Source organism: Pipistrellus kuhlii, unplaced genomic scaffold (assembly GCF_014108245.1).
Source record: "Pipistrellus kuhlii isolate mPipKuh1 unplaced genomic scaffold, mPipKuh1.p scaffold_m20_p_13, whole genome shotgun sequence".
Taxonomy (NCBI): domain Eukaryota; kingdom Metazoa; phylum Chordata; class Mammalia; order Chiroptera; family Vespertilionidae; genus Pipistrellus; species Pipistrellus kuhlii.
In genome coordinates this window covers 25972154-25985411 of record NW_023425438.1, presented here as the reverse complement: position 1 = coordinate 25985411, position 13258 = coordinate 25972154, and the positions used below count along the sequence as shown (strand labels likewise).

The following is a 13258-nucleotide window of genomic DNA, read 5'->3' as shown; positions in this document are numbered from 1 at the left end:
AAAAGGCGGCCTCAATGGTTGGACAAAAATGAGGCTCCGCAGCCCACGCCAAAACCTGACTTGCATGCGAAAAAAGTGATGTTGTGTGTTTGGTGGAATTTTAAAGGAATTCTTCATTATGAACTTTTACCATCTAACCAAACCATTACAAGTGCAGTGTATAGTGCCCAATTGGAAAGGTTAGCCCAAGCTTTAAGAGAAAACCTGTGCTGATTAATCGGAAGGGCGTAATTCTTCACCACGATAACGCAAGACCACATACTGCAAGAATCACTGCTGAAAAACTGCGCCAGTTGGAATGGGAAGTTCTCCCTCAACCTGCATATTCTCCTGATATTGCCCCTTCCGATTACCATTTGTTTCGTTCTTTACAAAACTTTCTTCTTGGAAAAAAATTTAATGAAGAATGCCTCAAAAATGCATTGACTGAATTTTTTGCATCAAAATCACAAGAATTTTACAACAGAGGGATGAAAATGCTTCCTGAGCGTTGGGCACAAGTAGTAGAAAACAACGGCAACTATATTGTTGATTAAATTTTGTTATATTGTTTAAATAAATTCGATTTAAAAAAAGTATTAGAAAACGACATTAATTATTACTAGACCTAATATTTTAAACAAATTGGAATTTTACAGTTTTGTAACTTGTTTTATTATTTTGGTAATATATCTTGGATATCTTTCCATGTCAGTCATATATGTATGTGGGCTTGTTTTGTTTTTTAGTTTCCTCCTTATGCAACAAATGAAATTGGCAAAGTCACTGGTGTAAATAGAAGAGAACTTGGGCATGGTAAGTACAAATCTGTAAACTTATATGATATTCTTACAGAGACTTAGTACATTTTTTTGCTCATTTTTTATTCTAATTTAGGTGCTCTTGCTGAGAAAGCTCTGTATCCTGTTATTCCCAAAGATTTTCCTTTCACCATAAGAATCACATCTGAAGTCCTGGAGTCAAATGGTATGACATTGAAATATATTTTTCCTAGTAAAAAAGATCAGATTTCCTGTTATATTCTTTCCCCCCCCCCCCCCCCAATATATTTTTTTATTGACTTAGAGAGGGAGAGAGAGAAAGAAACATCAATGATGAGAGAGAATCCTTGACTGGCTGCCTCCTATACGCCCCCTCCTGGGGATTGAGCTCAGAACCCAAGCATGTGCCCTTGACCAGAATTGAACCTGGGACTTTTCAGTCTGCAGGCTGATGCTCTATCCACTGAGCCAAACCAGCAAGGGCACCCCTGTTATATTCTTAACTTTCTAGAAGTAATGTTACATTGTTTATTACTATAGTTCCCAAACCCATTGCTAAAGAAATATGTGTTGCCGAAAACCGTTTTGACTCAGGCCTGCGGAATGAAGGGTCCCAGGTTCAATTCCGGTCAAGGGCATGTACTTTGGTTGTGGGCACATCCGGGAGGGTGGAGGGGGTGCACAAGAGGCAGCTATCGATGTTTCTAACTCTCTATCCCCCTCTCCCTCTCTCTTCCTCTCTTTAAAAAAAAAATCAATAAAATATATTAAAAAAAGAAAAAAGAAAAAGAAATATGTGTTTAGTTAATCATAGACTTGACTAAATCTGTTCTATAAAATAGTTATTTTGAAAACAATATAAAACAAATATTTCTTTCTTTATGTTACCTGAGGCCCGGTCCACGAAATTTGTGCACTGGGGGAGAGGGGTCCCTCAGCCCAGCCTGCGCCCTCTTGTAGTCTGGGACCCCTTGCTCCTTGTCACCCGCCTGCTTGCTGCTCCTTACAGCTGTTGAGGCGAGAGAGGCTCCCACCACCACAGCTGCACTTGCCAGCTTCTGGCTGAACAGCACTCCCCTGTGGGAGCACACTGACCACCAGGGTGAAGCTCCTGCATTGAACATCTGCCCCCAGGTGGTGAATGCACATCATAGCAACCAGTCGTTCCACTGGTCAGTCTATTTGCATATTAGGTTTTTATTATCTTATGTAATAAAGGGCTAATAGGCAAATTGACCAAATGGCAGAACAACTGAACAACTGGTCACTATGACGTGTACTGACACCAAGGGACTTGTGTGGAACATGTAAGATGGTGGAGCAGGTGAGCAGGGGCACCAGACCAAGGCAGGGCACCGGTTGCTGCCATAGGTGAGCCTCTGGTGGTTACTGAAAATTCTTTGCTCCTGCGGGCCACGGTCCAGCCTGGCACTTAGGCACTTGCCCCCGCTTCCGGTGCCCAGTGCTGGTTTCAATCGCTTGGCACCATCAGCGGGTGCAAGCAGCAGCTTTTGGTCCTGATTGCCCCTGAGGACTTCTTCACCTCCCCCTGCACCTGGGGGTGATTGGGGCAGCAGCTGCCGCTCACAGCTGCTGACGGCACCAGCCCCACTTGCACCCACTGCTGGCGCTGGCCTCAATCGCATTACCTCCATCGGGTGCAACCGGGAAAAGCACTGTCAGTGCGTGGTAATGGCGGCAGTGGGAGCAGGGCTGCCTGCAGATGGGACTGAAGGCCCCAGCAGGAGAGGCCAGGCAGGGGGCATGGAGGATGGGCCAAGACCCACCCCTGTGCCTACTGCAGCCTCTCGGCCCACAATTCCTTTCAAAGTATACAAATTCATGCACTTGGCCCCTAGCATAGGATAAGAGATCCAGTTTGGGTTGTTTGTTTACTTTCACGAACCACAGAGCAAGGGCCAAAACTGAGTCATCCATTAGGCAGTGGGCATAGATATGATAGCCACAGAGAGAGGCTAAGTTTAAAAGTCAAATTTAAATTTTTTTAAAAAATCAGTCCATAGGTTAAGGCAAGTCATTAAAGGCAGAAAAGGTACAGCATTTTCAAAGATGTAGCTGACATAGATCAGGAGGTCATAAGGTGTTTGTTTTTTAAGCAAAATAAAGCAAGCTCAGAATTTAAACTAGAGACTCTGTTCTTTACTGGGTGTGGTTAGGCTCCTGCTTATGGTCCAGTGAGAGAGCCAAAGCCCTGTATCTTTTAACTACTTCTGAGTAAGAAACAAAAGTGGCTTCCTAGTGCTTCTGGGAGCATTCTTAGAATCAGAATCTCTAGCACTGCTCTCTTTGATGATAAAAATTTTCAATCTCTGCTCTCCATTGAGGGACTGAATTTACTTCAATTTAAATTTAGTATCCATATATAGCTAACAGTTATCATATATGCATCTCTATAGTTCATGATTTAAGAGAGCTTGCCTTAAGTGATTTTAAAAAGAAGGAAAGAATATTAAATTTAATATTATAGTTGAATATTTATAAGGAAATAACCAATACCAATAATTTTGTGTATATATGTATTTTTTAAATCAGTATATAATAAAGCAAATATTTATCTTTCTTTTTGTAGGATCATCTTCTATGGCATCTGCATGTTGTGGAAGTTTAGCATTAATGGATGCAGGTAAAAGAATTATGTCTCAAAACTTCTAATGCTTTATTATACAATACTTGGTTAGTATAAAATATAAGATTTCTTTCAAGTTGAGTAGACTTAGAGAAATCATATTACAAATTACCAACCAGGCCAGAAGCAAAGTAATCACAAAGTTCAGCTTCAACTACAAATATCTGCTGGCATTCCTATTTTTTGGCTAAAAGCAATACACTCAAATTGTTTACTTGCCCTTGGTGGCTCAATAAGCTTTCTCACCTTCCAAAAGGTCTGAGAGCTCCACCTTTCACTAAAGTTGATTCCATTCACTAAAGAAGTTTGGATTAGCAAGAAGTAGTAGGACTGATAAGGGAAAATAACCATGTAATCGTCCAGCAACTTTGTGTACGGTATGAGAAGAACAATGCCACTAATAGTGTGTATACATAATTTTAGGAAGGAAGACTATAAGTGGTTAAATATAATCTTTGGGTCTGAAACACGAAAAGGGAAAGAGTCAAAAAGTTAAGAGTCTTGCCAAAACCGGTTTGGCTCAGTGGATGGAGCGTAGGTCTGCGGACTTAAAGGTCCCAGGTTGGATTCCGGTCAAGGGCATGTACCTTGGTTGCGGGCACATCCCCAGTAGAGGGTGTGCAGGAGGCAGCTGGTCGATGTTTCTCTCTCATTGATGTTTCTAGCTCTCTATCCATTTCCCTTCCTCTCTGTAAAAAATCAATAAAATATATATATTTTTTAAAACAACTTAAGAGACTCTAATACCAATTATTGCCAAATAGTCACTAATGATGCTATTCAAGAAAGAAAAAACGAATCTAAAGTCACTCGAGGCCACACAAGGAGTTCCCCTATAAGTTTACACATTTACAGTACAAGTTTGAAAGATAGGACAACCTAACGAAGGAGAATATAAAGAATGGTGTGAATATATAACATTATCTAGGAAGGTTAAAATTTAAGCCAAAGGGAAAAAAGCTAAAAGCAATTAAAGGTGCTTTTCTAGTTGTGTTCAATGGAAGGGAAACAATTCTACTAGGTAACTAGTAGAATACTATTCCTATTTTCACCTTCATGCATTTATTCAATAAATCTTTATTGTATGCCACCTCTGTAACAAGCACTGATCTTAGAAGGACACAAAACAAAGTCCCTGTCCTTGTGGAGTTTGCATTCTTCAGTCTTCTAATCTCAGATTGGAGAAAACAGAACAAATTCTGGAAAAGGTGAGCTGAAAAGAGATTATAAGAGTTTTCAACTATTTTAAATTAATTCTGATCTTTTGATTTAGACAAAAATCTATCCTAAGTATGATCAGTACTTCAGGATGAGATAACAGAAGTGTTTGAGAAGTCACAGAGTCTAGTTAGTATACCAAGGACACAAAAGGTTCTTCTGAAAACTAAGAAAGGTATCTTCTATAAAGTGTAACTCCGTGAACCTGAAAGTGACCTTCAGCAAGACCCTTAGGTACACTATAAAAAGAATGCTTTATAAGGATTTTGTAAGGGGAGGGCTGTGGAGGGAAAGAACCAGAGTCAAAATAATTCATGCCATAGTAAACTAATTTTTTGTTTTCAGAAATATTACTAGATTTGAAGTGAGGAGGGAGGGTACTGCTTATATAGTATACCTAGAGTTCAGCCTTTAGGATCTTTCTATGAAAAATGCAGAAATTGACTGGATGCTAGGTGCACATTTCCTAACTGGTTGAAGGATCAACAAAGAGGACTTGTTGACCTGATGAGTCAAAGAGTCTCAAGTGTAATACTTCAGGATGTGTCATCCTAAACCTTGTCTTTTTCACTGTCTTTGTTCGTGAGTTGATTGACCACAGGCCTACCAATAAAAAGGATACTGATAGAAGCCAATGAATGCATAAGTAAATGGAACAATAAAATGATGTCTATTGTCTCTTCTTCCCTCCTCCCCCTCTCTAAAATCAATCAACAAATAAAAGAATTAAGGTTACTATTATTAGAGAGCTTTGTGCTAAAAACAGTTATTACTTGCTAGAATTGTTTTTAAAAGGCTTTTATTATATGTTTAAGAAAAATGAGATACTTAGATGACTTACTAAGATCTTTCCTTCCAGTGTGGCTCAGTGGTTGAAAGATTGCTGGTTTCATTCCCGGTCAGGGCACATGCCCAGGCTTCAGGCTCAATCTCTGGTAGGGGGCATTCAGGAGGCAACCAATCATGTTTCACTCTCACATCAATGTTTCTCTGTCTCTTCTTCCCTCCTTCCCTCCCTCTCTCAAAAATCAATTTAAAAATCTTAAAAAAAAAAAAAAAAGGAATGAGGATGGGAGGGAGGACTCAAATACCAAAGGACACAGCCAGGAAGGGTGACATCACAAGGAGGGAAATTTTTTTTAAAAAGACCTTTCCAAATTAGTTTCGGTGATTGTCAATTTAGAATACCATTCACTTACATTAAAATAAATGTCAACAGAATGATAAATGTATGTGTTAGGCTGTATACATCACACAGAAGTTCTTTCTCTCAATTATAGGGGTTCCTATTTCATCTGCTGTCGCGGGTGTGGCAGTAGGATTGGTCACCAAAAACAATACTGATAAGGATGAAATAGAAGATTATCGTTTGCTAACTGATATTCTGGCAAGTATATTCGCATTTTCTAATGCTTAAAGGTAAAGATTATACATAATTTACAAGCATCGTATGCTTAAAAGAAAGCTAGGACTCAAGTAATAAGAAGTCCTGTTCTTGCTTTCCTCCACTACATTTTCTCCTTGTTTTTTATAGGATGTTAGTTAAAAATATATATTACTTATAAGTATCCTTAGTTTAGCTCACTTTAGGATAATCATAAATTAATCCTTATGCTTTTAGGGGGAAAACATGATCTAAAATAGTGATTTTTCAGGTGAAATATTTATAACTTAAAAGTCACAAATTAGAAGTAGTTAAAGTATGTCTGTGTCATCTTAGAGGACACAGTTTATTATATCTAAAGCTATTTTTCAAAATTTCTCCACAATGACAGTGAGTGAATTTTGTTTGTATTTAAAACTATATCATATTTTCTTAAATTCCTTAAGGGAATTGAAGATTACAACGGTGACATGGATTTCAAAATGGCCGGCACTAATAAGGGAATAACTGCATTACAGGTATTTTTAAACCAAACTTGTTTCATTTTTATGATATTTAATAATATCATAAATAAGTATTTATATAATATTTGGCTTTTCCTTATTAGGCTGATATTAAATTACCTGGAATACCATTAAAAATTGTAATGGAGGCCATTCAACAAGCCTCAGGTAAGCTAAGCCAGTGTGCCTCATTCTCTTTCCATCATTATCTACTTTGTTAATGGAACTATAATTCCCAGTAGGCATATTATAAAAAAAATAGAGGCCTGGTACACAGAATTTGTGCACAGGTAGCGTCTCTAGGCCTGATCAACAATCAGGGCCAATATTTACCAGCCAGGCCTTCCTTCCCCAGCTGCCAGCTACAGGCTGAGGCCTTCCTTTACTCTGCACTGCCCCCTGGTGGTCAGCACATGTCATAGCAAGTAGTCTCTAGGTCAAACTCATGCAGGGACACTTTGCAATTAGCCTTTTGTATTTATAGATAAGCTTATTATAAAGCATTGCTTTAGAAAATGAAATTTCACATAATACCCTCGATCAAGAAGTATTAAGTTACTAGACACACAACTAACAACCAAAATGGAAGGCCACTAAAAATTCCAATTTTTCAAATTAAGTAACTTTCTAAGATAATACTAGAGAAGAAAATATGAGTAAAATCGTCAAGGTAACAAATGTGAAGAGCTTTTATTATTAAGCTAAAAAATTTGAAATTTATGCCATGAAAACTAAGATGATTGCTGCTATAACTTATCATATTTAGTTTACATAGTTATTATTTTTTATTGTTTTTAATCTCTTCTAGTGGCAAAGAAGGAGATACTACAGATTATGAACAAAGTTATTTCAAAGCCTCGGGCATCTAGAAAAGAAAATGGACCTGTTATAGGTAATAAAATTATTACTGATTTCATGATAAGATAAATTTTAATATATGAAAGTATATTATTATTTTTCAGTATTTGTAACTCCATTCACAAAACAAATCTATTTTTAAAGTTTTGTGATTTAAATTTGGGGGAATATTGATATTAGAACTTACAGTAATTTTAGTCACTAGCAAATTGTTTTCTATTTCATGCTTAAATATTTTTACATGTATCTAGGACAAAAAACTCCTAAGTGAATAGGAAATATTTTAGATTCATATATGTATTTATTTATATTTTTGTCTATACTACATTTCAGAAACTGTTCAGGTTCCATTATCAAAACGAGCAATATTTGTTGGACCAGGTGGATATAATTTAAAAAAACTTCAGGCTGAAACAGGTAAGTATTATATGAAGTTTGGGTTTTTTATTTCTAATGCTAGGTCATAAGTTTGTAACTTCATTTCTATTGTTTGCTCCAAAGATATATGTTTGGTAAATGAGAGGAAGACCAAAAGAAAAGGATAATAACATAGATATGGCTTTACTGTAAGTTTTCTGTATGCCTGTTAATAAATTAGCAAATGATTATCCTTTACTGTATTCAAGAAGGATGACCTAGAATTCCTAATCTTTTTTGCAACAATTTAAAATCAAGCATTTAGAAAAATGTATAGTTTTTCACTTTAGAGTTCTGCTTTAATTTTCTTTTACAATTACTCCCACCGTTTTTCACAGTGTTCCTCTTATTTTTAAAGAGTAAGTATAGGAATAGTAAGCTTTATTTTATTATTATTATTTTTTTTCTGAAAGCAAGCTTTGGGTTACCTAGTACTTACCAGCTTTGAGATTATTGAAGGAGAATGAGGAGAGTCACCTTAGCCAGTTAAGATTGAGAAACTGACATGATTTTGTCCCTTATCCACTGTTCACCATCTAAGGATAAAAGGGAGAGAGAAGAAAAGTTGAAGAAAGAATTCTACTATCGTGTTTATTAATAATTAAGAGAGCAAAACTAAACTCTCCAAAATTAGAACTTGCATACTTTACCCCACCAGATTATCGGCTGCAAGAAAGAGGGGGTTTATTGGCTAGCACATTCTGGAAAAATTCCAGGGGTGCAGGGTGTATTTGTTGGTGAATAAACCTCTTCATTCCTAAAGCATTGATTAAACATAGCACCATCCTGCCAACTACTTCCAGGTCATTTCCTCCACTCACATTGACTTTTCATACTAATCTCCACTGGAATGAGCCAGTTAACCTTAATATGCAAATTATTTTTTTAAAAGGTGTAACCATTAGTCAGGTAGATGAAGAAACATTTTCTATATTTGCACCAATACCCAGTGCTATGCATGAAGCAAGAGATTACATTATGGAAATCTGCAAAGATGATGTAAGTATAGATCTTATAACATTTATTTTTTCTACTTTTTGTTGCTGTTTGCATAATGAATCTTATGGCTTATTTTGCACTTACAGCAAGAGCAGCAATTAGAATTTGGAGCAGTATATACAGCAACAATAACTGAAATCAGGTAATATCAATATGCTTTGCTGTTGTTGTTTTTTTAAATAAGATTTATATTATAAGCTTCATATATGTGCTTTATTTACTTTGGACTTATGTTTAGACTATATGTCAGTTAACATAATCATTAATTATTTTAAGGTATAAATTTCTTTTCTACATCAATTTGTAGATTTTCAGTAATATGGTTCTGTAATTACAAATTATAGTAGATTCTTCTAATTCAATAGTTTAACCAAATTTCCCATCTTTTTAATTTTCCCAATAGACAATTAAACAGACTTAGCAATATTTCCTTTTTCTTTCCTTTTGCTTTTTCTTTCTTTGGTATTTTTTTGTTGGTCTGTTTTAAAGATACATACTATTTATTGCCTTTGTAGTTCCTTTTATTTTTACCAGATAAAAAGATTGATTTTAAGGATCAGAAAATCCTTTTCTACAAAAAAAAATAAATTATCAGATGTAGCATGAATGTTCAAAGCAATTTGAAATGAATAATGAAAGGCAATGAGATCATCTTACCTAATAATAGAGAAACATGTAAATTGACCATACTTCCACTACACCCACAGCCAATCAGAGTGAGTATGCAAATTAACCCAACAAAGATGGCAGTTAATTTGCATACATACCTGGTTCCCAGGAGCTTCCTTGGCACCCAGGTCACTCCCAGCTGGCCATCGGAGGGGTTAGAGGGTCCCCCTTCCCAAGCTCCCAAGCCTAAAGCTTGGGGTGGAGGCTTTAGGCTTGAGCAGGAGCCAAGCCTGGAATCAGAGGGAAACGGGGGGGGGGGGAGGGGGGAGAAGAAGTCAATGGAAATATACTCAGGCAAGGATAAAAAGAAAAAGAAAGAAAGAAATGTCATATCCTATGAAAAACACATTTTGAAAATGCCTAAAGAAAGTTGTCATTTTTTCATGGTAAAGAGACTGGAGTCCATGTTGATAAAAGTACCTTGATGGGCTGGAACCGGTTTGTCTCAGTAGTTAGAGCATTGGCGGGAGGACTGAAAGGTCCCGGGTTCGATTCCGGTCAAGGGCATGTATTTTGGTTGCGGGCACCTCCCCAGTGAGGGGTGTACAGGAGGCAGCTAATCGATGTTTCTCTCTCATCACTGTTCCTAACTCTCTATCCCTCTCTCTTCCTCTCTGTGAAAAATCAATAAAATATATATAAAAATAAAAATAAAAATACCTTGGCAGCTGCAGCAGCAGGGAGCCCTTTTCCCTGATCAGCCTGGTCGCCTCCCACCAAGGGAGGCCAGACTGTGGCTTAGATCCACTCCCAATGGGGAGCGGGCCTAAGCCATCAGTAGATCATTCCCTGAAAGCTCCCAGTATATGAGAAGGGGCAGACTGGAAACCCCCCACCCCCCCAGTGCATGAATTTTGTGCACCATACCCCTAATGTAATATTAAAGGTGAGAACTAAGAAATGGACTGGCTGATTTTAGACTATAGAAAATAAGAAATTTTTAAATAAAACAAGTATACCAGTTATCTAATCTCCTTCTTAAGTCACTATGTAATAAGATTATGGTAATTCGTAAAATATTTAATGTCATTTCAAAAAATTTTTAAAAATATTAAGAGAAATACAGAAAAAGTATTCTAAAGGCTTTTGATTGCATGTTTTTCTATCTTCTGTCCTTTGATACATAGTATTTAAATATTTAAATAGGGTATATTTTTAATTAAAAAGTAAGTATCACTTTTGGACAATCATACTTTATAGTTAGAAAACATGTACTGATTCATTGTTTTACACCTTAAATTTATACAATGTTATGTGTCAGTTATATCTCAATAAAACTTGAGGGGGGGAAAAAAGAAAAGCATGTATTGGAGGGATTTTTGTTTTTTTACTTTGTATGAAAACATAGTAACAGTTTGATTACCAATGGATACGTAGATACTTAATGTTTTAACCAGGCCTATTTCTTTTTTTGTAGAGACACTGGAGTAATGGTTAAACTATATCCAAATATGACTGCAGTACTACTCCATAACTCACAACTTGATCAACGAAAGGTAAAAAAAAAGAAAGACATATGATTTTTCAAACTGCCTTAAAATAATCATAGTGAAATTTACTGACCTAGTGCAAACTGTACACTCTGTCCACTACAGGCTTAATATAGAAAACCAAAACTGATAGAGATGCTGCTGACAAAAGGTTTTACATTATTTATCACAGGTATTTGTTTCTCCGTCCATGAAGGAATAGAAACAGATCTTAAAAATTTTAGGGTGAAATAGCATCTAGAGTTGACACAAAGCAATTACTTAAAATAGCAATAACCCTGTTTTCTCAATTTTCTTGACCAACCAATCATGGCGAGATAATTCTTAGGATGTTTTTACATTTATTTAATCTTCGTTATAGTTCATAAGCAGAACTTGAAAATACTCAAGAAAATGATGGGATGGAGGGCAGAGGAATAATAGGAGTATATTTTTATCACATATTAAATCATAAAGCTATAGAGAATAAAACAGTGTATTACTGGCCCAGAAATAGATGATTCATAAAACAGAAATATACCCAGATATAGACATGGGACTACATAATACAATATTTACATTGTATTTTCAGTTAAGGAAGAATCAAAGATTATTCAATAAATCATGTTGGTACAGCTGGTTATCATAATGTGGGATCTCTACTCTTTTAATACCAAAATCCCATCTAGATCAAGGAGCCAAATGTAAAAAAAAAAAAATTAAGGTGGTGCCGGAACAGATTTGGCTCAGTAGAGGGTCCCAAGTTTGATTCTGGTCTAGGGCATGTACCTTGGTTGCGGGTAACATCCCCAGTGTGGGGTGTGCAGGGGGCAGCTGGTTGATGTTTCTCTCTCATCGATGTTTCTAACTCCCTGTCCCTCTCCCTTCCTCTCTGTAAGAAATCAATAAAATATTTAAAAAAAAAAAAAAATTAAGGTGGTGGAAGAAGAAAAATAAAATTGGGGCATGGAATGCTGTTGTGAGAGGACTAGAATATTTTAATCTTCCTACTGGGTAAATATTTCTCAGCACGATATCAAAGCCAAAATGTAAATAAAGTAATAATATTGTATTTCATTATATGGCAAAATTACAATAACACTGAAAGACAAGCAACAACTTAAAAAATGCTGCCGAAGCCAGTTTGGCTCAGTGGATAGAGCGTCGGCCTGTGGACTGAAGGGTCCCAGGTTCAATTCTGGTCAAGGGCATGTACCTTGGTTGTGGGCATATCCCAGTGAGGGGTGTGCAGGAGGCAGCTGATTGATATTTCTCTCATCGATGTTTCTAACTTTCTATTCCTCTCCCTTCCTCTCTATGAAAAATCAATAAAATATATTTTAATAAAAAAAATGCTTGTAACATGACAAATATTTCATATTAATATATTTAGATCTTATAGAGATTAGTAAGATGAATATCAATAGGAAAAGGAGCAAATATGACAGACCAATCATTTTTTAATGCCAACCAAGATATTCAGTACCTACAGTATTTTTTAATGCAAATAAAGTTATCATTTTTCAACTTTATGATAGTTGAAAATTCCCAATATAGATAAGAATGTGGGAAAAAAATAGGCATTTTCCTACAGTGCTGATAGGAATATAAATTGGAGCCAACTTTTTGGAAAATATTTGGTAAATATATATGAATACCTTTGGACTTAAGAGTTCTACATAGGTCTTTGTTCTAAGAGGATAATTAAGAGTAGGTGAATACATAAGCATTCCAACACTGCAGTTAATTTTTTGTTAACTTTTTATTTTGGAAAATACACTGAAACCCATATAGCTTTCACCTATATTCACCAATCAGCACTTGCAGCACTGGAATTTTAAAACAAAAGTAAATGACAATATATAGGGAATTGTTTATACAAATTATATCATTTTAGTACTCAATTGTAATGTTTCATTTATTGCTATGAAAAGACGTCAGCACATTGAATGAAACAAGCTCAAAACGGTCCATTTTAATAAATGTAATACAAACACTAAATAGGGAAACATTTGATGAGATATTCATTGGAGTGTTAGCAATAATTTATATAGAAGTGTTTTAGATGTTTTTTACTATCATCTGAATATTTATGTACTATTTTAAATCTTTATAATTATGATTTTATAATCAGAAAAACCACTAAAACTATTTTCGACTTAGGGAAAAATGTGTAGTACCATAGATATTAAGTAATTATAAAATGACAACTAATAGTTTAACATGTTCTCTTTCAGATTCAGCATCCCACTGCCTTAGGATTAGAAGTTGGCCAAGAAATTCAGGTACTTATATTCACCCCTTTAGCCTAGAATTGTAAATTGTATTTGAAG

At 35.9% G+C, this 13258-nt stretch overlaps 1 protein-coding gene across 2 annotated transcripts in view; it reads left to right on the top strand.

Annotated features, from left to right (window-relative positions):
- PNPT1 (polyribonucleotide nucleotidyltransferase 1) overlaps nt 1-13258 on the top strand; it is a 35928-nt gene that overhangs the window by 21287 nt on the left and 1383 nt on the right. For both annotated transcript variants that reach the window (XM_036435366.2, XM_045580756.1), the window contains exons 16-27: nt 729-795; nt 877-966; nt 3352-3405; nt 5907-6013; nt 6457-6528; nt 6618-6681; nt 7322-7405; nt 7705-7788; nt 8681-8787; nt 8874-8929; nt 10874-10952; nt 13163-13210. In XM_036435366.2, the coding sequence (XP_036291259.1) occupies nt 729-795; nt 877-966; nt 3352-3405; nt 5907-6013; nt 6457-6528; nt 6618-6681; nt 7322-7405; nt 7705-7788; nt 8681-8787; nt 8874-8929; nt 10874-10952; nt 13163-13210 (912 nt within the window). The remainder of the gene's footprint in view (nt 1-728; nt 796-876; nt 967-3351; nt 3406-5906; nt 6014-6456; nt 6529-6617; nt 6682-7321; nt 7406-7704; nt 7789-8680; nt 8788-8873; nt 8930-10873; nt 10953-13162; nt 13211-13258) is intronic.